Raw genomic sequence first — 27829 nt, forward strand, 5'->3', positions numbered from 1 at the left:
AGACAAATGATGAAATAAACTAATAATCAAGTAAGAGAAAATAAAGCAGAACTGAAGATGCTTTGATTTGCTTTGGAAGTGACAAGAACAGACAGGTTTAGAAATAAGTATATTAGAGGAAGTGCAGATAGGACAGTTTGGGGACAAAGTTAGAGAGGCCAGATTAAGATGATTTGGACATGTGAAGAGGAGGCACGAGGGGTGTATTGGAAGGAGTGTTAGAGATGGAGCTGAGAGGCAGGAGAAGAAGAAGGCCCAAAAGAGGTTTACGGTGAAGGAGGACATGCAGGAGGTTGAAGTGTCAGGGATAGATGGAGAAGTCAGAGTTATATGGGGAGAAATGGTCTGCTGTGGCGACCCCTTACAGGAGCATCTGAAAGCAGGAGAAGAACAGAGATGATGTGAAAGATTAAGAGTAATAACCAAATATACTCCTTTTTATAAGGCAGTGTTCACAGACTCGTTTATTAGTTTATAATGCAACACCTTTATATTCATAAAAAAAAAAAAAAAAAAACAGACATGTGACAACTTTATTACTCAAACGCTTCAGGTGAGTTTAGTAAAAAACCTTGGGGGGGGGGGGGCAAAAAAATATATATAGCAGAAACATAACCAAGGAATTCAGGTATTGAGTAGATTACTAACACACACTTTCCTGTCTCTGAAGTGGCACAGGGATTTCATGGCACAAGTGTGTACGCTTACATATAGTGATGTCTAAAATAAAAATATTTATATGTATATTTTTCTTTTCCTAATGAGGGAGCAAAAAGCAAAATGTTTTTACAAGCTGCTGAGATCAGAAACATAACTTTATTACACACAGTTTGATTAATTTCCATTACACCTTGATCTCTCTCTCTCTCTCTCTCTCTCTCTCGCGCGCGCGCGCACACACACACACACACACACACACACACACAATGAAGAAAAGAGGAAACCTAAAATCTGACAGTAAGGAAGAGGGAGAAGTACATTTTTGTGCAGCGTTCATGTGGGCAGAGCTTAATTTAAATTTGAGAAACCAATAAGAAAGATCATGTGAGTATGAGGTGTTTGGTAAAAAACGCTAAGATCGGCTCGGCTGGACACGTCTACCTGAGAACATAGAAAACACTTGGTAGGGACAAATAAAATGGAAGGAAAAGAGAATAGAGAAACATCTAAAAAAAAAAATTTAGAAAAAAAAGAAAGAAAGAAAAATAAATGTTTAAGTAAAAACCTAAGAACAGAAGTTTAAAAAAAAGACAGGAAGAAGGAAAGAATAGTTTAGGTGGGTTATGTAACAGGAAAGAGAAAAAAGAAGGTTAAGAAAAGTAATAGACTTGGAAAGAATGAATGAACAGTTTAGAAAAGAAATCTAAGAGTAGAACAGAGAGGTGTTCTCTCGTAATATACAAGAGTCAAAAAAGAAAAGAAAAAGAAGGAAGAAATTTCAATTATAATCACTAATCATTTCATCACACTGAGAATATTTAAAGCCGACGCCCAGTGATGACATCATAAAAACGTAGTTGTGATCGGCCGATCAAACGCGACATAAACTCAGGTGTTGCTATGGCAACAAGGGCGGTCAAGCTGCTAAATTGATGGCCAAACAAACATGGAGCGCTAATTCATGTTTCTGGCGCGTCACATGCTAGTGTTAATCACGCAGGTTCCTCCGTTGTCTCTTTGTCGGGATACGTGGCAAGATACGCCTCAACCATCAGGTCCACATCCACTCTCGCCTCACAATTGATGCTGAACAGTGCCAGGCTCTTCTGTCTGTGCCTGGGGGGCGTGTCCTGCAGGTACGCCGTCAGACGCCTCCTCGCCTCGCCGCCCTTCTCGTCCGCGAGTGACAGCACCGGGAGGCAGTGAAGGACCTTAAGGAGTGCGCAGACGTTGGGAAAGAACTTAACGTCAGACAGCTGGAGCGTCTCATAGATGGTGGAGGGCAGCGTGACGTTCTTGGCGCCATGCTTCCACTTGATCTTCCAGCAGTTGAGCTCGGTGGGAAGAGTCTCCGGATTGGGAAGGTCATCCTTGTAGATGTCAGTGCTATTCTCCTCCGTGTTGAACTTCAGCTGCGACATGATCGCCGGGACGAGCGACAGGGACCTGAGCGCGTTAAGGTGATTCTCAGAGAAGAACTCACTCAGCTCCCTGATGACCTGAGTGACGACCGGGTACGTCAGATGGACCTTGTAGTACGTCTCGGGCTGGATCTCGTCTCCAGCGTCGGCGCGCTGCTTCCTAAAGAAGAGCCTGGGGATTTTGACGGGAATCTCCAAGGCGGCGGCGAGGTTGATGGCCTCCTCGAACCAGAACTCGTGATAAACCTCGATGTTCTCGAGGATCTCGTTGAGAGAGTGCAGGACAGCCGTCAAGCTGTTGGCGGCGAAGAAGGCCTCGCTGGTTTGTCCCTGCAGGTTCTTCCCGAACGCCCTGGAAAACGAGAGCGTGTTCTTCAAGACCACAAGCGCCATCACAAACTCGAAGTCCGCCAGCGCCTCGGAGACGACGAAGGCCTCGTGCGCGATCTCATCGCTCCACTTCAGCTCCTCGTTGTCGTGGACACTGTCCATGCAGAGCAGCAGGGACTCGAGTAGGTCGACGGCCACCTCGAAGACGTCGTGCTGCTGTGTCCAGTCGGTGCGACACGTCTGCTTGAGCAGGTTCGCCTTGTCTTCGTTCCCCTGGTAATAAATCGAGATTGCACTCGTCAGCTGATCCAGGAGGAGAGGAGACCTGCTGAAGAAGGCGTCCAACTTCTTTAGGGTTGACATGACCAGATGCACACTCGTCAGGTCCATGCTGTGGGCCAGACTGATGTTCAGGGCGTGGCCGGAGCTGGGCGTGAGCACGGCTAATGGATAGCGCTGGCTCAGTTTCATAGCGACGGCTTTTACTTTGGCGGCGTTGACGCCGGTGCTAAAGTACGCCTGGCCTCTGCAGTCCTCCATGTTCAGCCCGTTTTTCCCGATTATTTCGGCAAGGAGGTTTTCTGCGATGCTATCGACATCTCCTTCGAAGAGCAGGAATCCTAAAAACTCCTCGCGCAAGCAGTTGTTCTGATCCACGAAGCGGATGAACGTGGGAAGTCTGCTGTCCTCGCTGATCTCCACCACATTTTCCATGACCAGGGAAAAAAAGCGGGCCTCCTTGACCTCGGAGATCAGCTCCTCGCAAACGCACTTCTCGCCCACCTCCAGGATCTGGGGCAGCTCCGTGGACGAGCAGAACTCCAAACTGGTGGGCGAGCTCTCAAAACGCCTCCGGAGTGCGTCGTCACCGGCGTTGATGCGGAACTCCAGCAGCGCCTGGAAGTTGCTCGGGGTGAAGGCTTTGCTCCTCGGCTCTCGGTCAGAGTGGCCCTGCAGGGGGATGTTCTGGCGCCCCATCATGACCACGACGTCGAACAGGGAGCGGAGGTACTCGCGCTGATCCCGCTCCTTATCCGGGACCTGCGGTTCCTCAGGAGGCTCTTGTCCGTTAGCACTTTCCGCAGCGTTTTCCGCATCCTTGTCCTGACTCTCTTCCACTTATACGCAGAAATAAAAAAACACTATGAACTCACGAGCAGTAAGATATAAGCAATAAAACTTCTGTGTAACAAAAAACTCACTCTTGTCTCCGGAGTTAAACTCACCTTTCTGCACTTTCACCTGCAGTGCGTTATCTGCCTCCTGCTGAAAAAAAAAAAAAAAAAAAAGCTTATATTAATAAATCGTTGTTTTAATTCATTCAGAGATTTAATTTATCTTGAGCTCATAATTTACACACACACAAAAACTATCAGAGCATCATTAATCGAATTATCACTTAAACAAAAGTCTCAACACACAATCACTCCTCACTGTACTGTCTTACTGAGCGTGCTCAGAAATGTGATCCTGTGATTAGATACCCCATATCTCGAAAAGTATGTGCACCCCTGACCGAATAAACTGAGCATCCAATGCTAGGTTTATTTCCATATTACTGCTGTTGTAACAGAAAGAGAGAGAGAGATGAGCGCTGTAAGAGGAGTAACTTCAAAAATATATTTACACTTTTGCACTCCTCTACAGCGTTTAACACTGACAGTGTTTCCTGTACAAGGCTGAATATTTAAATTAGGGTTAAAATCCCTGTAACCCTACAGCACGCTCGGTTATGTGCCCCAGCATTTTGGAGTTTCAGGATCACTAAACACACACACACACTCGCTGAAGGAAAACCCGAACCTTTTCATTTGTCCGTTTGCGGTTGGGATGGTCGAAGATGGTGGGTATCGCCGTGTCCTTTAGAACTGTCCTGAACGGACTCTGAGGGAGGAAAAACACACACACACATCAGCGGAACATTAACAGGAAGAACAACAAAAACAACAACGATAATGATAACTTGTTTGAAGACACCATAGTGAAAATCACTCACACTCTCTCTCTCTTACCCCCACCTCACCCCTCTCACACACACACAAACACACACACACATCTGCTTACGGTTTTTAAGATCAGATCAGGTTCGAAGTGTCTGGCACACAGTCTGTGGTACTTGTTCAGGTGTTCTGGAGTTTTATCTCTCAGATCTGACCGACTGCAGTTTTCCACCCACTTCCTACACCTACACACACACAAGTTATTAATAGTGCTCCGGATATAGTTGTATCAAAAGTGCACATGTGATGTGCAGGTTGTGTGTTTAAAAAGCAGACGCAGAGGCGGGGATGATGATCTGTGTGAAACACGACGACCTTAAACACCTTAACAGAAATCTGGAGATGAAAACACACTGGAACCGATGGAACACACCACTCACACTGTGTGTGTGTGTGTGTGTGTGTGTGTGTGAGGAAACTTAATTCCGCTCTCTGCTGGAGGTAAGGAGAAGCGCAACACTGTGGTGATGATCAGACTAAGACGCTAATTTTAACAGGCAAGAACAAACAAATAATACTAAAAATGACTAAAATAAACATTTAAACAGATGAGTAAAAACTAGTCATTTTATGTTATAAAGGAAATATTTAAGTAATATACAAGAGTGAATCAAAAATGATCCACAATCAGGTTATAATAAAACGGCTGTTGGTCTCATCAGCGCTTTCTGTTCGAGGCTCCTGTCTCCCCGTCTCAGGTGAACCTGGTGCTGAAATAACTCAGAAGTGTTTAGATATCTGTGAACAGAACATGGAGTGATACTCTAAGGAAGGTGAAAGTTTCTTAAAGGGAATCATTACTGGTGACGAGACACGGATTCATCACTACCAGCCCGACACACTTCTGCTCCACACTGGGGACACTCTGAGGTGTTAAAGCGTCTTCCCTATAGTCCTGATCTTACTCCATCATACTTTCACGTGTTTGTTCCCTGAAAGCAGAACTACGAGGACAAAGATTCACTTCTGATGAAGAACTGAAGACAGCGGTGCGTTCATGGCTCACAGCTCAGACTAAAACATTTTTGTTATGAGGGAATACGAAAATGTGTTGACAGACGGTATGTCTGTTAGCACGATGACATGTTTTTTTTATAAAAGTTAGTCGGCGGCACAGTGGCGTAGTGGTTAGCACTGTCGCCTCCCACCCCCAGAGTCGAGGGTTCGACTCCCTTCTCGGGGTCTGTGTGTGTGGAGTTTGCATGTTCTCCCCGTGCTTTGTGGCTTTCCTCTGTGTACTCTGTTTTTATCCCACAGTTCAAAGACACGCAGATTAGGCCAACTGTCTGTAGTGTGTGAAAGTTGAGCGAAGGTCCTGCCACTGACGGACAAATAAGAATTTATACCATGATAATCACCACTGGCGTCCTCTGCCCCTAGTTGGACTACAGAGGTCCCTGGATGGATTATGGAAAAGGTTACTGAAATAAATTCTAGAGCCAGAGTGCTGATCATTTTTACTTATCATATGACATATCATGTGAAGGAATTAAAATAAGTAAGATCCTAATCGAGCAAATAAACAAATCTTTGTTTAATAAGTGTTTGATATAAGTGATTAAGTGTGTATAACAAGTGATCTCTCTCTTCTAGCTGCTTAGTTGCTGGTCTCTCTCTCTCTGTCTCTGTCTCTGAGTCCTGTAGATGGTGTAGACTGTTAGACAGGTGAAGGGGCGGACAGAGAGAGAGAGAGACAGAGAGAGACTAATGTACAAAGAGACAGATACAGATATATATATATAGAGAGAGACGGAATGACAGTGTGTGTGTGTGTGTGTGTGTGTGACCCCACTAAACTTCACCTCGACACTGAGTCTGTAGTCAAACCGACACCCGTGTGACACGGCGCGGTGTGTGTGTGTGTGTGTGTCCGCTGTGAGACCAGGACTGAGACCCCAGCAGAGCGGTGCCGGGTTTAAGCGAGTGAGTATGAGTCGGTGTGTGTGTGTGTGTGTGTGTCGGTGCTACTCGCCTCTCGGGATCCCGCGGAAACCTGAAGAAAGCCAGCACGGAGTGTGAGCTCATCCGGGAACAGTGCAGCGCCGCGCAGAAATTCGGCATCGCGCGTCTGAGTCATACAAATTCACTTTTTAAACAACAAAAAAACTTTTATTTAATTATTTTTATCCGTTTCTTTTGATTAGTTTAATTGTATTCGCTGAATTTATTCGGCACTCTAGTGCTTTGTGTGGCCTGGAGGAGTTAGCACGAAGAACTCGCCTCCTTCCCACAATGCCTTGCGCGGCGCTTCCTCAGCGACCCGGGGCTTTTTAACCAATCACAAAGCGAGGTTTTATCCTTCACAAAATTAATTATTTTTAAAAATGTTAAATAATTAGAATTCCATGATTATATGAATGAATAATTTACCCAGGTATATATTATATCGACATTGTTCCAATAAAGACTACTTTACTTTATTTTTTTTAACTACATATCGTTAGCGTGCGGCTAAGCATACACTTTTGAAGTCATTCCCAATTTATATATAAGAGTAAAATATATAATTCTTATTTACAAAAACGCAGGTAAAATTCCGTCTTGATTAGAAAACAAACAAACACCGTCATGATCTGACTGACGGGCCGTTACAGCAGGAGTGCCAGTACCCGGATGAGAAGGCGGCACGTGATTGGTCCAGCTGACTTCCGGGTTGTTCAAAGAACGTGTAATTCAGAAATGACTTTTTCTATGGAGTTCTTTTCATCACTAATAGAAAATGTCCAGTAAACATATACGTCAAAGCGGTCACGATTTAAACAAGAATGTAACAAAATGATCTGTATATATAATAAAATAATTTATATTATATTATAAATAATATATTTATTGGGCTTCAATAATTTATTACATAAATTATAAAAAAATCATGGCTCAGTTCTATAAATATCTTATTCCTAACAAGGTAAAGAAGTTACCCTGTATTTATCCTGTTAATTCCAAAATTGCTAAATATGTGGACGCTGTGGATCTGTGTCCTTTCTGCAACCATCAGAAAGAATGTATTCCTCATCTTTTTTTACCTGTGGAGTGGTACAGTGGTACAGTAAGCATTCTGGCGGCAACTTGGAAATGATATTTTTAGTTTTATTCATGAATCTTACAATCTTACAATAAAGACATTATACTTTTTCCATCACGGTAAAAAAAATCATTTAAAGTTATACAAAATGAGAAAACCTATTTAACTGTGCAGTTATTTGTATTACAATCGTTTATACCTGAATCTTGTACCTTAATATGTTTCATATTGTAATTGTCATTTTTTGTGATTTAATAAAAAAGCCAAAATGGAATGAATTTCAAAACATCACATCATAAGTATAATTATCAACTTATAAATATTACATTTTATGCATCATTTATAATTTATTTATTTATTTCCAAGTGTAACTAAATGTTATTCTAAAATAAAATAACGATAAAGACATTTCATTTAAAAGAAAGCGGAGTTTATTTCTGTAACACTGGATAAATATATACAGGAAAAAGAAACAGGCCTGCAGAAACAGCAGCAGTTATGGATCAATACGATATGATGATTAACTGATGAAAATTAAAGGTGATTAATTGAGTCTGAGTTAAAGAAAGTTTTAGGAAAGGTAATGTGTTTAGGGCAGCTGGCGCACATCAACAGCATTAGTCACATCTGCAGTGAGCTGACGATGCAAGATAAAAGTACAGATGCACATTAGAGTATTAAAATATAGCACATTTCCCATGGCAGGTAGTTAGACCATAGAGCAGCTTGTGTTGCTAGGTTACACACCTGTCAATCACACATACTGTTAAATAGGTTATAATGTTACAAGCATTTAGTAGAATGAAGAAGTTAACTTTCAGAGTAAAATATCTGCACCCCTTTCTTCAAATCATTCCTCTAATCCAGTACATCTATAAACACTATTTTCAATACAGGAAACTTGTGTTTTTTCAACATTTTAACCTTCCTTTTGGGTTCAGTGGTTCTTTAGTGTAAAGTAAAACTTTATGCATCTAAAATATGTTTATACATTGCAAGCCTTCACCACTTTGTCTGTTTTAAGTTTTCAATTGAGTTTTTTTTTTTTTAGCATGGTCGAGTAAAACGAACATTAAATTACATTTTCAGTTTGTACAAAAAAAAACATTGTTAAACCTGTTAGTGTAGCATTAACTTTCATATTTTTATATTTAAACATTCGCTTTTCTGCTGTGTGTGTTTGTGTATGTGTTTAAGTGAACCAATAGAAACTCACATATTTACATATTCAAATCAACCCACTGTAATTTCTGCAACATTTAACGTTTACATATTAAAGGTTAAAGTGTCCAGGTTTCTCAGCATTACTCAGAGCTCTGGGACTCGGGATGCTGGTCGGGGAGGTGCTGCAGGAGCGCAGGGTTCTTCCTGTAGATGTAGGCGTTGGAGTCGTCGCCGTCCAGCACCTCCAGCTCAGCCAGAGAGGACACGCAGGGGTCGTGTTCGTTCAGCATCCCCGGCAGACGAGACGAGTTCCTGTGGATCCGGGACGAGCGGCGCACCGGTGTCAGGAACTTCAGCTCTTTAATGGAATTTTTACAGCGAGAGCCTGGAGTCCCTGGAGCCATTTCTCCCTCCATCCTCTTCTTCACACTGATTAGAGCAAAAAAGGACAAAACATAACACCGATTTAATCAATCGGCTTACAGACATACAGAGCAGCCCGTAAAACAGTAACAGTAAATAAATAAATCAGTACATTTAAATAACGCAAACAGAACATGCAATTTAAAACAAAATACTTATTTAAAAGGTAAAAGAGAAATGACGTACAATCAAAAAGTAATTACTGTCTTATAAATAAACACAAAATTGTAATAAAAAAATGCAAACATGTTATAAAATAATACAGTTGTAGATAATTAAAGTTAAACAGATTAACCAGATTAGAATATTAAAGTTAAACAAAACGTTAAATATTCAAATTAAATTAATAATTAAACGAGTACCAATATTGTCTACTGAAATTATTCTAGTAATTAGAGTCGTTAGAAGATTACAGAACAATGACACATGAAACGTCACCTCTGCAGAAACGGTGTGGTTTTTACGCTGTACTTCACAACACACGCATCCATAACATCTGCAGCCGTGGAGTCCATCTCCTCCTCCTCATCATCATCGTTCTCAAACCACAACTTCTTTTCCTCTGCCTCATGCTTCAACTTTTTCTTTTCTTCCTCTTCATCCTCCTCTTCCTCCTGCTTCACCTCTTTCTTCTCCACTCCAGAAGCGTCCTTTATTTCTTCCTCCTCCAGGATCTCGTACTCACGCGTTTCTTCTTCTACCTTCACCTCGCCGTTTCCTGCCGCCGTCACGTCTGCCAGGGATTATACAGCCGTTTGATTATTCAAGTTACGCAAAATAAATATAAAAATATATTTTGCATTATGTGCAAGGTGTATGTGCAGAAGAGCATCATTCTAACAAACTTCAGTCCTATTGACTGATTAAAAAAATTCTACATTTTATATATACACACAAATACACACTAAAATAATAATAAAAATACAGTTTTAAAATTAATAAACTTACGGCTCTTGCATGAGGATGGAGTTTCCATCGCCTCTAATCGCTCACACAGGTTCATCACTAGCTACAGAGAGAAAAACAACACTAAAATAAACCATACATTCAAATACAATTTGAACGTGACCTATAAAAAGAAATAACATTAAATAAACAACATATTAAAAATAATTCATAAATGAATTTACATAAACAGTTCTAAAGTTATAATTTATTATTTAACAGTTTTAATTAACTAGATTATTTATAATTATTATTGAAGAAGAGCTAAAATCTTAACCAAAAAAAAAAACATAAATGCGAGTGAAAGTCAAAGGTAATAATTACAAATGGAAGCAAAGGAAATAATAAGAAACCTGTAACATTTGGAGGAGAATTTGAGGACAAATCAGAGTCTCTCACAGTAAATATTCCACATATTATACCCACTTTTTAATAATTTTTTTATCATCGTTTCAACCATTTTTTAAAAACAATTTCTTTTTCTATTAACAATGCTTGCTTATGACACTGTAAAATATATTCTCATAAATACACACATTCAGACTGTTTAAAAGCTCTGTGTGTGTGTGTGTGTGTGTGTGTGTGTGTGTGTGTGTGTGTGTGTGTGTGTGTTCAGAGTAGTAATACCGATTCCATCCTGATCTCGGGCTCTGCAGACAGCTCCGTGTCCGAGTTGTCCAGCAGGTCCAGCGTGATGTTGAGGATGTGACTCGGACTGCTGGAGAACGCGGCTTTCCCCTTTGGAACTTCGATCTGTTTAGTGTCTCTGACCGTCTCCGTTTCCACTCGTTCCCTCGCCTTGGCCTGAGCCTCCTCTCCACAATCAGCGAGCTGAGGCTTACTGCTCTGAGACACAGACTTTTCCGTCATCGCCGGCCTTTTCAGGGATTTCCCTTTTGAGGCCAGCCATTCTGCCAACCTCGCCCTGAGAGAAAGAGAGAGAGAGAGAGAGAGAAAGTTACACAAAAAGCTGATTATTTTCCTCCGACCGCATGTCCACGACTGCCCTATTTCTCTCAAACCACAGCAATTTACCAGTTATCACACCAAATACTTCTTTTTTGTGTTAATATTGTGAAAATATTTCCTACACTAATTTCCGTAAAGAGCTGTAAGGTTACCGACTCACCGTCTCTCCTCGGCTGACTCCACACGGACTCGGTACTGGCTGATGCCGTTCGTGACAGACTTCTGTGGCTTTTGCTCACTAACAGCTGCAGGTTTTGATGGTTCCTTCTTCTTGATAAATGATGTGACTGTCCCTGGTCTTGCTGACCCCGTTGATGGTTCCTTCTTCTTGATGAATGAAGTTACTCTTGGTGGTCTTGCTGACATCGTTGATGGTTCCTTCTTTTTGATGAATGAGGTCACTGTCGGTGGTCTTGCTGACATAGTTACTGGTTTCCTAGAGACAGTAGACGGTTTGGTGGAGACAGTAGACGGTTTGGTGGAGACAGTAGACGGTTTGGTGGAGACAGTAGACGGTTTGGTGGAGACAGTAGCTGTCCTAGCTGGAGGTTTGTTCTGTATCCGTGTCTGAGGAAGCGTCTGCTGCACGTTTCCTTGGGCATCTGGCCCTGACTTCGTTCTGCTCTCTACACCAGACCGGATTCCTGCTCTCGAGGAAGCGTACAGCGTCGTGGCGGGTTTGGCCCGACCCGCTGTCTCAGCTCTAGACTTGTTCTCGCTGGGTTTCGTCACATGGCCGCTCGACGGCTTCCTGAAGCAGTCTATTTTGGACTGTACCACTCGGCCCTTGTAGGTACCGGGAAGGGCAGGTTTAGGAGGAACAGACGAAGGAGGCTTTTGGGTTTCCAGCACCAGTTTCCTGTGTCTCAGGGTTTGTTCGGTGCGGAAGGTCTGACTCAGAGTTTTCCTCTGTGTGGCATCAGGAGCACTGCTCTTGGCTGGTTTTGACGGTTTGACCTGTACCTTGTCTCCTGCGGGTTCTGCCCTCGGGTCGTTTTTGGCCCTCAGCGGCTCAGGTCTTGTCAGCTTCTGCTTTGATATTATAACTGTTGTTTTTGGACCAACCTCCGGTTTGGAGTTTTCTTTATTACTCTGAAAGAGATTCATTAACATATACATATAAAATAAATATAATGATAAAATGACATCATAACGTTTGTATTTTCACATGTTTGTCCTAAACCTGTCCCCTTCCCCGCCCCTTCATCCAGGTCACTTAGTTATTACCTTTTTTACCGCCGTGTCCATCTTTTTTGTCACAGTCACTGCCTCACACTGCGTCCGCAGGGTTAAACGATCACCTGTACAGAAGACACAGTAAATTAAGCTGATTAAGAGAGCGTAATTAACTAACTGCCTCCAGCCTGAGTGCGTGTGCCGCACTGATCAGGGCCTGATTACTGACATCTCTCTCTCTCTCTCACTACATTCCAGTGGCGAGGCGGTGCTATCGTTGATACGGCTGAATGAATGTTTGGGGCGTTTCTGCCCTGCAGGTCAGTTCTGCTTTATTCAAACAGCAGCTTTAGGGGCAACTGATAGGAAATCTGATTTATCGCTTATAAAACAATCAGTGCTCTCTTATCTGTACAGTTAATAAAGTTAAAACAGTGTGCTGTCAGTCACACTGAGGAATATATACTCATAGATATTACAGATAAAAACCAATAAGGAAAAAAAAAGACTCAAAACCTGACCGTTTAGTTAAATAATAAAACTTTGGTGCCGCGCATGCGCAGTAGACGATCAGAAACAGTGAGACTGTTATTATTATAATTATCATTATTTATGTTTTGTTTTTTCTAAAGAAATCTTTAAGCAGATTATAGCAGCATTTTACTGATATTAACCTTATATTAATGTCACTAATTACAATTTAATTAATTATTAATTAAACACCAAATAATGAAAAACAGTTCGCCTTAGTTCGCACGAGACGCTTGACACAGTTTATAATTAATAAAAACTCAAAAATGTATAATGACATCCACGTTTATAGTTAATAATTCATTCAGTTAGTTCAATTCTGTCCGAAACTTAACATTCCTGACTCAGACTTGTGTTTATTAAGTTAAACATCGAATTCAAAGTTGCGGTTTGCAAAATAAAAACACTCACCTTGACTCCTGAAGATTCGTCAATGTAATATTTGATGAGAATCGCCTTGAAAACTGTACAATAACCCCAACAGTGTGTTTGTATTGAACTCACGCCTGCTCTCACGCCGCTGCTTTCAAACTCTAAACCTTCAAACTGATTTGACTTTGGCGCTGGAGTTCTTCGTCCTGATTGGCCGGTGGATGTTCGTGACGCCCTCAGTTTAGCCAATGAAATTAAAGAACCATGGTCACGTGTCAGAAAGAGCTCCAACCCCTTTTTTCAACCGTCGCTTTTGAACCAAAATAACAGCAAACATCCGGATATAACGTTTTTTTGTTTTCTTTTGCTGTACGGAATGTAGTTATTAGTGATATTATGATTAATGAGTTTTAAATACATTCTTCTTTAATGTCAAGTCTAAAAGTTAACGCGTTCCTATCTTTTTTATTTGATCGCGAATTCCAGTGAAATCCTACACTACCCATAATTCCCAAGAGAAACCCACCAATCAGAGGGGGCACTGCTGTTGCCATGGAAGTAGCAACGGTGACGTCATTGTTGAAGAGCGTAAATGAGTCGGCACAATTAAACTTACCAAACCATTTAATTTATTGTTAGGCAAAGAAGAACAATCTGAGCTAAAAACATAAAAAAAATCATAGTGTAAACACTTTGTCATGTATTGAAAAAGAAACAGTGAGGCGTTAAAGACCCGGAGTAATCAGGTTTTACTGGTGAGCCGAATCAAATTAACCGACTCACTGAATATGAATCGATTCAGAGAAAATGAGTCAAATTTCAGATTGTGCTGAATTTCCATACACGTCATTATCTTCTCAAATTAGGAGAGATAATAATATAATTCGGTTATCTTTTATTAATATTATTAGTATTATTTTAATTAGCACATAGTCATACAGATTTAACACTAGATGGCAGAATATTTACACTACAGCAAAAACATGTTTACTGTGACCCAAATCAACTTATATCAAAAATCGTTATTTATAGGGGAAAATGTGTGTGTGTGTGTGTGTGTGTAATTTGGAACATCTGCCATGTTGGATCATGCTCCAAATCTCCAAATCAATCAAACTCATGAAAACTGTGATGTGCTTCTCATTTAAATGTACATAGATACAAGATATAAAGTGTAAAATAAGGTCAGAATGTGTGTGTGTTTGGACACGTTGCTGTATATAAATAGGCTCATTTTCAAACCATCCCATGTGATCGTAACCCACGTGTCTCAATAACTGCTGTTATGAGTTTGTTTATTGAAAAGCGTGTAAAGAGAGAGAGAAAAAACGTTGCAGACGATGAGCACACTATGCATTTTTACTAAAACACATCCAAGCATGGTCATTATGTGATTACATCATGTTTAAGATCTTTGATCTAAATCCTCTGATATCCAAAGGAACACTCATGTGCTTGGTATATCACACAGCATCTGAGAAACATTCCTTTTAACTTAAGGATGGAAGCTTAAAAAGAGAGAAAAAAAGCACTTATAATACTTTTTATTGCTTGTAAAATATTTAAGGCGATAAACAGATTATATTATTTAAATATAAAGCATTACAGCACTAAAATTAAATAAAATGAATAGTGTTTTAGTTATCATCAATAACTAATAAATTGAGACAACTGTGACCTGAATAACTCTAGTTATACACTGAGGAAAAATATATACAGTATATATACAACTGTTATATGTGCAAACACAAATAATTAAAAGGAAGAAAAAGAGCCGAATTTCCTCTCCACTCTGAAGAAAGAAAAATCTATAAAAAAAAAACACCTTGGAAAGGTTAAAGGTCAATCATGCAATAACCTTGCTCCATCTGGGTCTTTCAGGAGTCCCAAAATATAAATGTCTGTACAAGTGTGTAAGGTTTTGTAAAATGATGAAATGATGTGAACTTCCCCTGTGCCCATGTGCTCCTAAAACAACCCCGTCCTGTGTTTCCTGATTCCTTCTATGGTAACGCTTCCTATAGTCCATGTCCAGACGAATAAACGTCCAGACAGCTCGTGTCCGCTGGAACCCTTTTGTCTAACCGGAAAATGCTAATGTATTTCCTATCGTCTGTCTGTCTCCAGGCCTCTCCATGACTGACATGTAATTGATGTATGTGACATCACACCTGGCCAAAACCTTAAATCTGCTCTCTTTGTTGATACTAAACAAAGATCTTCAGACACATCATAGTTGTGTTTGTCCTTCGTGGTTCGGGACACCGCCTGTAAGTGTATCATGGCATGTTGGACTCATCAAGCAAACAAATCTTTTTTTAATTCATTTTGATATGTAAGAATTTGGACACTCTTCTGACACCTAAAAAAGTGTGTGTGTGTGTGTGTGTGTGTGTGTGTGTGTGTGTTGTCTCTCAGTATGGGTAGTGTTTCTGTTTTTTCCCAGCGAAGCAGGACATCCAGGTACACAGCAGCAGGCTGACGGCAGCACCAACACACGTGCAGTAAAACGCCCAGCCGAGTTCACACGAACCTGCGCGCACACACACACACACACACACAGAACTTAGCAAACAAAATCTGTTATTTTATTATCTAAAAAACTAATAAAATAATTTTCTGATAACTAAAACTATCATTATTATCCCACAGCACTTATATTGCAAATGTTTCATTAAAATAAACAAAAGTGTGCCGTGTTCTTTAGTGTCGTGTGAGGGTGAGAGGAATAACACACTTTGGGACATGCTGTAAGAGGAAAATAATGTTCAAACACAGGAGTACGTTACCGAGGTTGAACTGGTCCGAGGCGTTGCTGCAGGTCTCCTTCACCTCCTCGCTGTTCCATCCAAGAGGATACAGAGCGCACCCGGAGCCGATCAACAAGCCTACACACACACACACACACACACACACACACACACACATACAGAGTCTAAGTCATGTTATCAAGGCACACTGACCACCTACATGCAGTGAGTCATTTTACTGAGTCGACTCTTTTGAACATGAATCAAGTTAATGATTCACAGAACACCTCAGGTTTGTTTTTGCCTCACACAGAATGATTCATTTTGTACGAGGGATCATTTACAAATCATCCTAGCTTGCTTTCCATATCTTCTATACGCATTTCCCATGAGTCCACACTAAACAGGAAGCACCTTGCGGGACTGAAGTGATCAGGTGACCATGGAGAAGGACGAACAGTCTTCAGTAATTTACTGTTTGATGTAAAGGAGTCAGAAACAGAGTCCTTACGATAAGCACCTCAAATCTGTCCCTGTGGAAACCTGATCCTGTCCAAATAGAGCTCGTGTTTTACATTAATAATCAGGTGCGTGCTTGTTTTAACTTTCTAACCGAATATTTTTTTATCTCTGACCCAAATTTTGCCCCGAATTGAGCCGTCAGGGCGCTGAAACCCCCTTCAGCACCGCGCCATCTGCCGCCTCTCACACCACTAATAACCATCGCTCTCAAAATAATCCTGGCAGCGCGTCACCACAGCGTGTAGAGGATGCTGGGGGAATAAGCAGCTGGGAAGACCACGGGAAAGGCGCAGTCCGATCTGCCGGCACGTCGGAAACGTGCGTGAAAGCAGCTGGTGGACGAAGATCTCACGCACCTCCATCTGCTTAACATCAAGACCACGAGCATGCTAACAGGGCTGATCAGGAGCGCTTTTATGAGTTTACTGTTTTATTAGGACCCTCATTAGCTGTTCGCACTCAGCAGCTGTTCCTCATGTGCGAGTGTGTCTCGCTTTCACTCGGGTCATGGCTGAGGTCACGTCCCCAAACCCTCTGAATTACAGGAAGGTAGGACGCTGGGACATCTACCGCTTTTACACAGAACTACCTGTGTGTGAGAGCCTTCACACACACAATACGTTGTCCAAGCACAGAACTAGGGCACTAGGTAGGGTGGACAGATCCATGTGTAGTGCACAAACAAAGTGAACAGGAAGTTCATTGAACTAATACTAAAGTCCAATCACGGCTGTGTTCCAAAACGGTTTTAACACGCCCTTGTCCACTCAATCGCACCACTAAAGATGCGTTTTGAGTTTTACCCAGAATGCACTGTAGTCTTACTCATGTTCCACACTAAGGTGACGGATTCCTGATACACACTTTGAAGGAAAAGTCTACGAGTGCACACTACACACAGTATTAGAACACAGGGTGTATCTTAAGGTATTATCACACTGAATCTGTGTGTGTGTGTGTGTGTCCTGTCCCTATTATTAACATTTTTAACTCCCTTTCTCTCTCTCGCACACGCGCACGCACACACACACCTCAAACCCCTCATTAGGAACCTTCACATGGCTTTGAGGTTTTTCATTTACACCAAAATTTTCTAAAAGCAGCTCTGAAGCGAGAGACAACGGAGCTCAGTCGCCCCAAAGCTTCCTATCAAAGAGAATAAAAAGCACACACACACCTGTTATCTCCAGCTCCCAGTTTATACACAAATTTGTGCTTTTGTGTAAAATATTCTCCTAGAAGGCTGCTTTGTCTTGAAGCTGTTTAAAGCCTGTCAAGCAAAAGTCCTGAAGAGAGCGCTTCATCTACGTCTCTGAATGGGGACGGGTTTCCCACCACTGTTTTTAATATTAACATATATAATATTCAATGGTAATCTTTAACATTTGTTCATTTTTGTTCATTGGTTTATCTTCACTAGGAACCGAACCCTGGCCCGAGAACACACACACAGCCAGGCAGAATGAGTTCAAGTAGAACCAACAGGGTGTGAATATCCCCGAACATCAGAACTCACTGTCTGTATCAGCTAAAGATATTTACTAAATAATATTATGATTATATTATTATTAATTATTAATCATTTATTATAATTATGACATGAAGAAAGTCGATAAAGTCAAAACTGTAATAATCTCTTCTTGCGTGTGCGATGGTTTGATATACTGTATATCCACCTCTTCACTTAAAGTTAAATCAATAAGAGTCTTCGCTGTCTCAGTCACTGTTGTTGTAATTGTGTAAGTTGTGTTTGTCTCTTCACTTTTATGTTTCTTTTTTCAAACCAATTAACAACCCACTGCTGTCTGACATCATCTCTGAAAAATAATTATTAATCTTTAGTATGGATCAGTTTGAACAGACTGTATAGTGCACTACACAGGGCGCCTACAGCATACATAAAGTAGTAAGGTACGAATTACGGAAAAAAACATTTTTTTATATATATTGATTTTCTGAATGCAGCACAATTAAAACACCAACATTAATCACTAGATACAGGCGATCATTTAGCTTATTCCAAACATCTATTACTTTCCTCACTAAATGAGAATAAGAATAAGAGCACATTTTATTGCAATCAACACACACACACACACACACACACCTAATGTGAAAGCACTGCTCAACCTCTCCTTAATGATGTCTCTCAGTTCAGTTGCTGCTTTTTCATGAAATGGAAACTCTTCCTCCTCGAGTCGGCTGTGGAATTTTCCAGAACAACAGAAGGACACAGCGGGGGTCGCACGAAGCCATGTGCCATGTTTTTCCTTCTGCTCTCTGAAAATATGATCATGAGGACATTCAGTGGCTTCTGAGGGTGAAAAAAAAAATATATATATATATATATATGCACCGATCGGTGCTGGTGGTTTTAAGGAGATATATATATATATATATATATATACAGTATATTAGGTGTAAAAAAAAAATAAGCAAATGAAAAGTTTATGATCTTGGAGGGAGGACGAGGAGGAGGTGGAGAAAAGGTTCTTCTAAGGGTTCCTTGGACCGACTGGTTCACTTGAGAATGCCTGAGCAATTATACACCTCAAGAGTTAGTAGGTTTCGTCCCAGATGCATGGTCCTGTCCTTCTGTGATGCAGAGGTGACGAGGAGAGCCCTAAGGATTCTACGCAGAACCCCGCAAACAGGTCAGGCAGGGGTGAAGCAGAACGCTTAAAGAACTCCATTTCATAGCGTGCTCCATCTACATGACGTTTATGGTTGTTTTAAAAGAAACGTTCGGTTCTAAAGCTTGCGAAACAAAAAAAGTTTCCTAATTGTACGCTTAACTTGAAAATCTATTCACTTTTATTAAATGAGCAAACATCCTCATGGCCACGCCCCTTTTTTCCTTAATGGGACAGTTCCACAGTTCCTCTGGGAGTGGTTCTCATTAGGTCATCACACATCGCTGCCCCCTGCTGGTGTCTTAACACTGTGTTCTCACACTCCCTCCACTGTGTGTGTGTGTGTGTGTGTGTGTGTGTGGAGTTTGCATGTTCTTGGTGTGTTTCCTCCCACAGTCCAAAGACAGGCATTGTAGGCTGACTGGTGTTTCCAAATTGCCTGTAGAGTGTCATCAGGGACGTGTGTGTGTGTGTGTGTGTGTGTGTGTGTGTACTTGTGCTCTGTGATGAGTTGGAACCCCATAGAGGGTGCACCCCATCCTTCCCTGTGTCCTGTAACAGGCTCCAGGCCACATGTGACCAGGAGAATACACACAGGATAAGCACTATGGATGGATGATGGATGGATGGATGGATGGATGATGGATGGATGGATGGATGGATGCCCCCTGCTGGTGCGGAGAGTCATTTCCTCACATCTGTTGCTGTAAATCCAGACTGATCACTAGCGCAATAAAAGTCCACACAGGCTTTTTGAGACCTGCTGTTCCAGGTTCCTGCTGTTCCCATGATGGGTCACATGATTTCACAGACCTTAGACTTTGAAAAGATGTTGGAATCTAAGCGTTGTGTGTGTTTAGAGTTTAAAGTTCAGAGTGTAAGGTGTAGTTGCACCCAACCGGTGGATTCAATAGTGTGTTTGATCACACTCACATTTTCAAGATAAAGTGTCCTTTACATCATTGTCCCCTGTCATTACACTGGAGTCCCTTAAATGCAGGACAGTAACACAATGAACTCCGCCATCTTGGACTCGTGCGGGTCATGTGACTTACCCGGGGGCTTGTCATGATATAGTCACTTTTGGAGAGAGGATAGAGAAAAGTGTGTGTATGGCTGTGTGTCAACCCAAGCTTTTAACACACCCCAATACACAAGGACACAGAACATATCGCTCCAAACATCCACACACACACCCACACACACAGAGTAGATGTGTGTGTATCCATGCATGGACATGAACTCATTTTCTTTTCAGCCACAGATGATAAAGGCGTGTTCATGAGCAGAACAACGTGAGATTTATCTCAGGAACACTGCCGCCTTTCTTCTGTCCGGCTTCCTGCAAAGAGCGAACGTCCTCTCTCACACACACACACACACACACACACACACACACACACAGACACACAGTCACACACACACACAGACACATAAGACGGACAGTTCAACTGGACCAGCTTGATCTATTCGATCTCTTCATAATTCGAATAAGAAGAGCACAATCCCATGATTCTGTTCACCGAACAAAAGGAAACCCGTCGCCCGGCGCCTTCATGTTCATCAGACACAAGAAGTTACTTTAAACCTAAAGAGACGTCCTGCAGTACCCGACCCCACCATGCAGCGACATGAAGGAACGCAGGTTTACTTCTCCGTCAGAGGGGAACGAGGGAACATTCCAGACTTATTGCTCTGAAAGAATGTAGCACCGCATACCTTATAGAGGACCTGATAGAGACCATGTGCACTGAGACACTTCACTTCACCTGCTCGTGGTAAGTGTGTGATGAAATAATACCTCCAGTTCCACGATATGTTCACACCGGCTAGCTGCGAGCCTCGCATGCTGCCTTACAGACGCGCGAAATCGCTGATAATCACATGTGATTGATTGGCTAGTGTCACTCAGGAAGTGTGCCCCGCCCACCTAGACCACACAATTCCATCCATCCAATCAGACATGGTTTTTTAAAAACATCTCTGCCCTGAGAGTGAGAACATCTGTACAAGTGTGGGCGGAGCTTCAGATTCCCGCCTACCCCGTCGTGGTCTCCTAGCGATACACAACTCAGCATTATTTTGAAAAGAATTCTGATTAAGAGCGACAGGACATGATCGAATCTGCGCAGCCTGCGAAGCAGTCACGCGTCACAATCTGCTCTGGAAAAAAACAACAAAACAACAACAGAGCAGCAAATCGAGGTTCGTTACGCACCGCTGCACGCTAGCAACATTAACACACTCTTCACGCAACACACCTGAGGCGCGAACGTCCTTCTGATGAAATAAAGAGTAAACGCTCTCATCTCCGTCTCGCTCCCAATCGCCCGTCTCTCAACTAACCGTAACCTGTGTGTTTATACCGATAAGAGAGTGGAAATGGACTGATAACGAAACACACACACACACACACACTCCAAAAAAGTGGTGTACTATCTACAGATTTCTGGCTCACACACATCACTATGGGAAACATTCTTTACATTCCTGAGGGAGACATGAGGGAGTCCTGTGGGAGAACACACACACACACACGCACACACACATACACACACACACAGGGTTTATATCCACCCTGCTTATATCCTTATATGAGCAATTCCATCTCTCTCTCTTTCTCTCACACACACACACACACACACACACACACACACACTCTCTATGTCTCTCTCACACACACACATTTCCGTGAGTCTGAGGCACAGAGCATCACCAGTTATTATGATGTTATTATTTCTGTCCACTTGTGTGTGATCAAGTGCACAGAGCCAGAGACGAAAAGTGAAAAGGAAAAAGAGAGAGAGAGAAACATTTCACACCCGAATAAGAGAAAATGAAGTTTGTTTCTCACTACACCGACTCCACTCTTTATCACCCGCCTGTAAGTTTGGCACCTTAAACCTAATCAACAAAAGGTCACGACCTCTCAACTTCCAATACACAAGACGACCACACACGAACACACACACATATCATGTAATGACAAAGATTATAAACTAAAATTAAATGAAGACACAATGAAGGGACGAATACACAAGACACTCATCCGCTAATCCTTTCATTCATCCATCTCTCTATAAACCCGTATATCTGATAACACGTCCATCCCTCAGGTCATTCCGTTCATTCATTTATCCATTGAGTCATTAACACATGCATCCATCCATCCATCCACACATCCATCCATCCACACCTCAGGCCTTTCACCCACCACTTCTTTTAATCCTTATCCATTCATCCACCATCCAACCACAGACCTCCTACTACCCTCAATCCATTTGTTCAACTTTCTGCTTAGTTTATTATGCAAGTTACATCATTCAATCCATCTACACATCCATCCATCCTTTCATTCATCCACCTATCTCTTCATATACCCAATAGCTCCTTCACCATCTAATCCTATAATTTATTCATCTGTCTATTCATCCATCCATCCGTCAGTCCAAAACATTCAAACCTCAAACATTCCATTCATCCATCCCCCTAGTTCATAATGCAGAGAGATCAAACACTGTGGACCAAATGTTTCACATCCATCCATCCATTCAAACAGCTATATCAAGTCCATTCGTGTTTTTAAACTACTACTAACTAAGCTTTCTGCCTATCTGTCTCTCAGTCTGACCAAACATATTAGGACACACGTGTATGTTAAAGCCCGTTCATCCATTAAACAAAGATCTCTCTCTTATCTTTTAACCATCCATCCATTTATTCTCCCGAACTCACCTCCCACAAACTGGATCCCTCCGGCTGCTCGCCCGACTGAGCGTGATATGATGTCTGACAGGCAGCAGCCCATGAGTGCGGTCAGGGCCACGAGCAGCAGCAGGCCACACCCGATTCCTGTCACCACCGTACAGATCCTCCATTCCAGACTGGGGATGCTCAGGAAGGAGGCATAGCGTCCGCAATGCTCCATCATCACCGTGCCACCATGGACCTCATCTCGCACTGGGTACGAGCAGCGCCGGAACGTCCCGAACGACACCGGCTTCCCCATCTGAAAGCCCAGGAGCCAGTAGGGCATGAAGAATCCGACACAGGACACAGCGGCACTCAGCAGTGAGATCAGAGCCCACACTACGCCAACTCGCGTCAGACTATAGCCCATCTCTCACACAAGTCTTATGTATACGTGTGTGTGAAGGTTGTCCCTTGGTGATACACATGCCCTGTGTCGAGTCCTTTGGAACTCAAGTTAGTAAACTTGGTGGTCTGGTATCCATCTCTCCAGCTAAGACCTGTAATGAGGAAAAGAGAATGAAACACCTGAGAAGTTCCTCTGGTGCATCTGTTGTCCATCAGCTGGTCACCCACTACCTGTTTGACATACCATATCTCCTCAACTTGGTCATAAACAAACTGATAAATGGAATCAAGTGGGTTCAATCAAACATTCTTGATCCAGTTCCTCATGTCACCACACTGTCTAACATCCTAACAGACCTGATTACCTGGAACCTTCCTGGATTCCAGACACACTGTCTCTAAACTGATTATCATTCATCAAGTTTAATCTCAACCAGCACCAGAAAAAAAAGTGTTGATTCCTGGATCATCAATCCCCGCTCTGAAGGTATGATCTGATAAAGCGGACGGCTTAAGAGATGATATCTTTGTGTTACCATGACAACAGCAACTGTATTTGTGACCAACATTAAACTGGATCAAGAACACTTTTAAAGCTGAAAAAACAACATCACGTGGTGCAAAATTTATGAAAGTTTTTAAAAAATTTTTTTATTAATGATCCCAGTGAACAAGTCTAACATCATATCATACTGGTAATTTGGGCTTGAAACTATAATAAATAAATAAGTATAATACATTATATTAAAAGACATATCACAGACACTGGATGGTAAATTAACTAAATTATCAGTCTTGAGTTGTGAAGTAACACTCTTCTCAAGATATTTACAATTATTTTAATAATATATATTTTATAATATATATTATTATATTTAATATTATTATAATATATATATATATATATATATATATATATATATATATATTTTATAATGTTATTTTTGTCCTATTATCCACACACATTTTATCCACACATACACACACCTGCATACCTGCTTATATTCCTGCTTATATCTGGCATATATTCGCTGCATAGGCAAGTTATACTGTATAATATTACATTATATATAAATATAATATTATATAAATAATATTCACTGCATATATATACTGTATATATTAGGGCTGACTTCTAATAGTCGAGGATTCGACGATTCGATTCGTAGACGTCTGATTCGACTATGAACCTCATAGTCGAATAGTAGGAAAGTGTTATGTAACCAATGAGAAGCAGCACACTACAGGCCTGTAACGTCCGGACCGCATTTGTTAGCATTTACGGATTTATTGGCTCACAATGGCTTCTAAAAAATTATCAAAAGTGTGGGAGTATTTCGAGAAGGTTAAAGATGACCCAAAGAAAGTTAAGTGCAAGTTGTGTCAGCAGCTTCTTTCATATCACACGACGACAACCAACATGGCTTATCATTTGAAACGGTTACACCCGCAGTTTCATGACGACAGCTCAGGCAGTACGTCTACATCAGCGGCGGCCCCGAGATTAACGCAAAAAAAATTGATTTGAGACCACCACTTTCAGAGAAGAGAAAAAAGGAAATTACTGAAAAGATTGCGGAGTTTGTGGCACTTTATATGAGGCCCGTGCGCATTGTTGAGGGTGAGGGATTTAAAGAACTCTTGCGCACACTTGAGCCAGACTACACCGTCCCTACAAGAGCTACAGTGATGGATGTCGTGCACACAAAATATCTATCGATACGGTCAGATATTTACATGGCTATACAGGACTGTGAAGCTGTCAGTTTCACAACTGATATCTGGACCTCACTTCAGATGGAGGCTTATCTCACAGTCACGTCACATTTCATCACCGGAGACTGGCGACTGGAGAGTTTCGTTTTAGAAACAAAAAAAATGGAGGACAGTCACACAGCTGATCACATTGCACGAGAACTGACGGAGATCATTTGTGAGTGGGACATTCCAAGTAGCAAGATCGTTTCTGTGGTTCGTGATAACGCAGCAAACATGGTTGCGTGCACCAACCAGTTGGTCCAGCAGCCCCGCTGGGGAAAGATGAAAGGAGTGCGCTGCGCGGGCCACACATTACAACTCTGCATAAACAGCGCTCTGAAGCAGGACCCCATCTGGCTTTAAATGAATAAAAGGTATTTGTTACACACCATGTTTTTCTTTTAGTTTTTTTTAAACTCTTTTGTTTGAAATGGAAAAAATCTAGCTGCTATCTAAAAAAAAAAAAAAAAGGTTCGACTATCAGTCGACTACGGCAAAATCAAACGAATCAGATTCGACTATGAAAATCCTTAGTCGAAAACAGCCCTAGTATATATATATATATATATACTGTATATATAGTACATATTTTACCTGCACCATACAAGTTGCACAATGCCAATATTTCCACTGATATATAAACTACAATTTGTACTTCTGGTAGATAATAATAATAATAATAATAATAATAATAATAATGTCTATAAATACAATATACTGTATAATAACTGGAAATTGAGTTACAAAATAGAATTAAAATAGACAATATATTGTAAGTATATAAATTACACAGGAACAGAATTTACAAATTAAATGTGTAAACTGTAAAGTATAAATATATAAACTCATGAAAATGTGTGTGTGGATGACAGCAGCAGTAAGAAACATTGTGTATAAAACAACGTGTCTGTCAGCAGTAGTGTGATTATATCCAGTCATGCTGTGTTTGTAATAATCCAAGTGTTTATTTGTTTATTTATTTAAGTGATAATTAAATACAGGTAAACATCTTCTCAAGGAGATCATTTGAGCTGATATTAACTGTTTGTCTGGATAAATACTTTTGATAGTTACCTATTACAGTAAAATCGTGATATGTGTCAAAATAATCGCAATGTGAATTCTTTTAAAAATAGATTTTCAGTACTTACTTGATTCCTCTGAAACATATTTTTGTCAAGGTCATAAACGTTGTATCATATAACAAACATCAAAACACTAGAAGACACACTCGGTAAGTAAGAGTTCATAATGATAATAAAGTCAGGTGAGTTCAGATAAGAGCTACAAACCTCGCTGACAGAACAGGAGGAAGAACCTTGAGAGGAACAAGACTCTAATTGGTCCCAGTCCTAGTCTGGGCAAATAAACCATTACCGTATACTGGTGTAGTATGAGTACTGTACTGTAGTGAGGTGTGAGCGGCGTGTGTGAGTGCTGGGGTGAGCGGCTCAGAGTGAACACTCAGGGGTGTAACACGGCCCTGGGGATCTCAGAACCTGAACAGAGAACCGAGTTTGTGTGTGTAGGACCCGATCTCCTCCTCTCTTTAGAACCAGTGAGATGGGTTATAAAGTTCAACTAGTTTAGTTTTAGTCTGTAGTGTGGACTTTACAATCAGTGTTACCATGATACACCAAGGTACAGTATGTAACACACACACACACACACACACACAGGAGGTAGTTAAATATTCGCCTATTTTATCTGGTGGTGTAAATGAAAGCTCTGAGTCTCTCTCACACACACACACACACACACACACTGCTGGAATCCACTGAACAACACGAACATGACCTCTAATGTATGTATGAATAATAAATAAATAATAATAACAGCTCTAAAGTGGATGTTACACAGAAACACCGACTCACGTGAGAAACAGTTAAATATAGAAAGTAAAAGCTCTTACACGTGCCGGTGTCGGATCCTCCTAGACAAACAACAACAACAACAACAACAACAACAGAACACTCTTCACGGACACCGCGTTCAGCCCCTCGCGCTCTTCACGCGCTCCTCGAAGTTTTGCTCACCGACAGAGCGCGAGACGGGCACAGTTCCGCCGCCACGCACGTGCGCCCGCTGAGCGCCCGCCCTTGGTAAACCCCGCCCTCGTAGCGCGAGCCTCGCGCCTGTGTGTCCGGGGGCCGGAGTGACTGTAGATTATTATACAGGAGATGATTAAATCCCACACAGAACTGATCGGAACATCACTTTTACTCCACGTGTAGATTCACTGATGGTGCGAATTAAACCTCAGGTCCAGTATCCACAAAGCTCCTAAAGCCGAAGAGTTACGGCGAAATTCTAAGAAAATCCTTCGAATTATGACATTTTCTCAGAATTTTCCATTAGATTTAGGATTAAATCTTAGTTAAGATAAAAATGGAGACTCCTTCCCCTGATTTTACACAAACACAAACACATCTCCTTACAGGTGAACAATTTGACACGTTTTACAAACGTGTTTATTATCATTGGAGGGTCCATCATGCGTCTCTGTGAATGAGCTGTTGCTATAGAAACAATAATGTATTAGCATAAAGGAGCACATGAATATAAAGCTGCACTAATGTCAGTGCTGCTGCTCGAGAGAGAATTAATCAACACCTTCCTCAAGCAGTCAGCAGCTTCTTAGTTAATGTGCTGCACATCCACGTAGTGAAGACTTTGTTCCAGCAAAAAGATGTGCACATTTAAATTGACTGATTGATTGATTGATTGATTGATCTGCTTCTGCTGGCAAGTTTTCCAACTGAACTCACGAATGAGAAACAAATCATCACTGCTGCTGAGGGACTAAGCTGGGGTTTAAATCCATAAGTGTGTGTGTGTGTGTGTGTGTGTGTGTGTGTGTGAATTATACATTGCAGAAGTGTGTTACGTTTTCATGTGATCTTTCTAAGCTGCAGATCTGTTAGACATGTGTTTAAAACACTGAGATTTATTGTATTACAAAGAAACAAAGAGTTAATTTTGTTTTCATGTCTTTTATTTCTATAAAATTAACCATTTTCCATTTTCTCCCACTTCTGATGTTCTCTGAGAATTA

The 27829-nt window shown here is 41.4% G+C and overlaps 3 protein-coding genes across 4 annotated transcripts; all 3 read right to left on the minus strand.

Moving 5' to 3' along the window:
• Positions 1-66: 66 nt before the first annotated feature.
• Positions 67-6995, minus strand: thap12a (THAP domain containing 12a). Of its 2 annotated transcripts, none has more exons than XM_053516230.1 (5): positions 6384-6995; positions 4476-4596; positions 4215-4295; positions 3638-3674; positions 67-3529 (listed from the first exon to the last, which is right to left on the minus strand). In XM_053516230.1, exons 1-5 carry the CDS (start codon positions 6470-6472, stop codon positions 1653-1655), a joined length of 2205 nt encoding a protein of 734 aa, XP_053372205.1. In that variant the 5' UTR covers positions 6473-6995; the 3' UTR covers positions 67-1652. The 2 variants fall into 2 exon arrangements, with proteins under 2 accessions (XP_053372205.1, XP_053372204.1); XM_053516229.1 differs by having other exon boundaries at positions 3638-3677.
• An 846-nt stretch (positions 6996-7841) lies between these two features.
• si:ch211-266i6.3 (cytoskeleton-associated protein 2) lies at positions 7842-13313 on the minus strand. Its single transcript, XM_053516232.1, has 7 exons — positions 13053-13313; positions 12162-12235; positions 11095-12026; positions 10593-10890; positions 9969-10029; positions 9459-9753; positions 7842-9026 (listed from the first exon to the last, which is right to left on the minus strand). The coding sequence occupies exons 2-7, from the start codon at positions 12180-12182 to the stop codon at positions 8738-8740; spliced, it is 1896 nt and encodes a 631-aa protein (XP_053372207.1). The 5' UTR covers positions 12183-12235; positions 13053-13313; the 3' UTR covers positions 7842-8737.
• A 1316-nt stretch (positions 13314-14629) lies between these two features.
• lhfpl6 (LHFPL tetraspan subfamily member 6) lies at positions 14630-26849 on the minus strand. The gene is made up of 4 exons (XM_053516234.1): positions 26687-26849; positions 22654-23168; positions 15803-15901; positions 14630-15546 (listed from the first exon to the last, which is right to left on the minus strand). The coding sequence occupies exons 2-4, from the start codon at positions 23036-23038 to the stop codon at positions 15428-15430; spliced, it is 603 nt and encodes a 200-aa protein (XP_053372209.1). The 5' UTR covers positions 23039-23168; positions 26687-26849; the 3' UTR covers positions 14630-15427.
• Positions 26850-27829: the final 980 nt, after the last annotated feature.

This window comes from Clarias gariepinus, chromosome 17, assembly GCF_024256425.1.
Source record: "Clarias gariepinus isolate MV-2021 ecotype Netherlands chromosome 17, CGAR_prim_01v2, whole genome shotgun sequence".
Lineage (NCBI taxonomy): Eukaryota > Metazoa > Chordata > Actinopteri > Siluriformes > Clariidae > Clarias > Clarias gariepinus.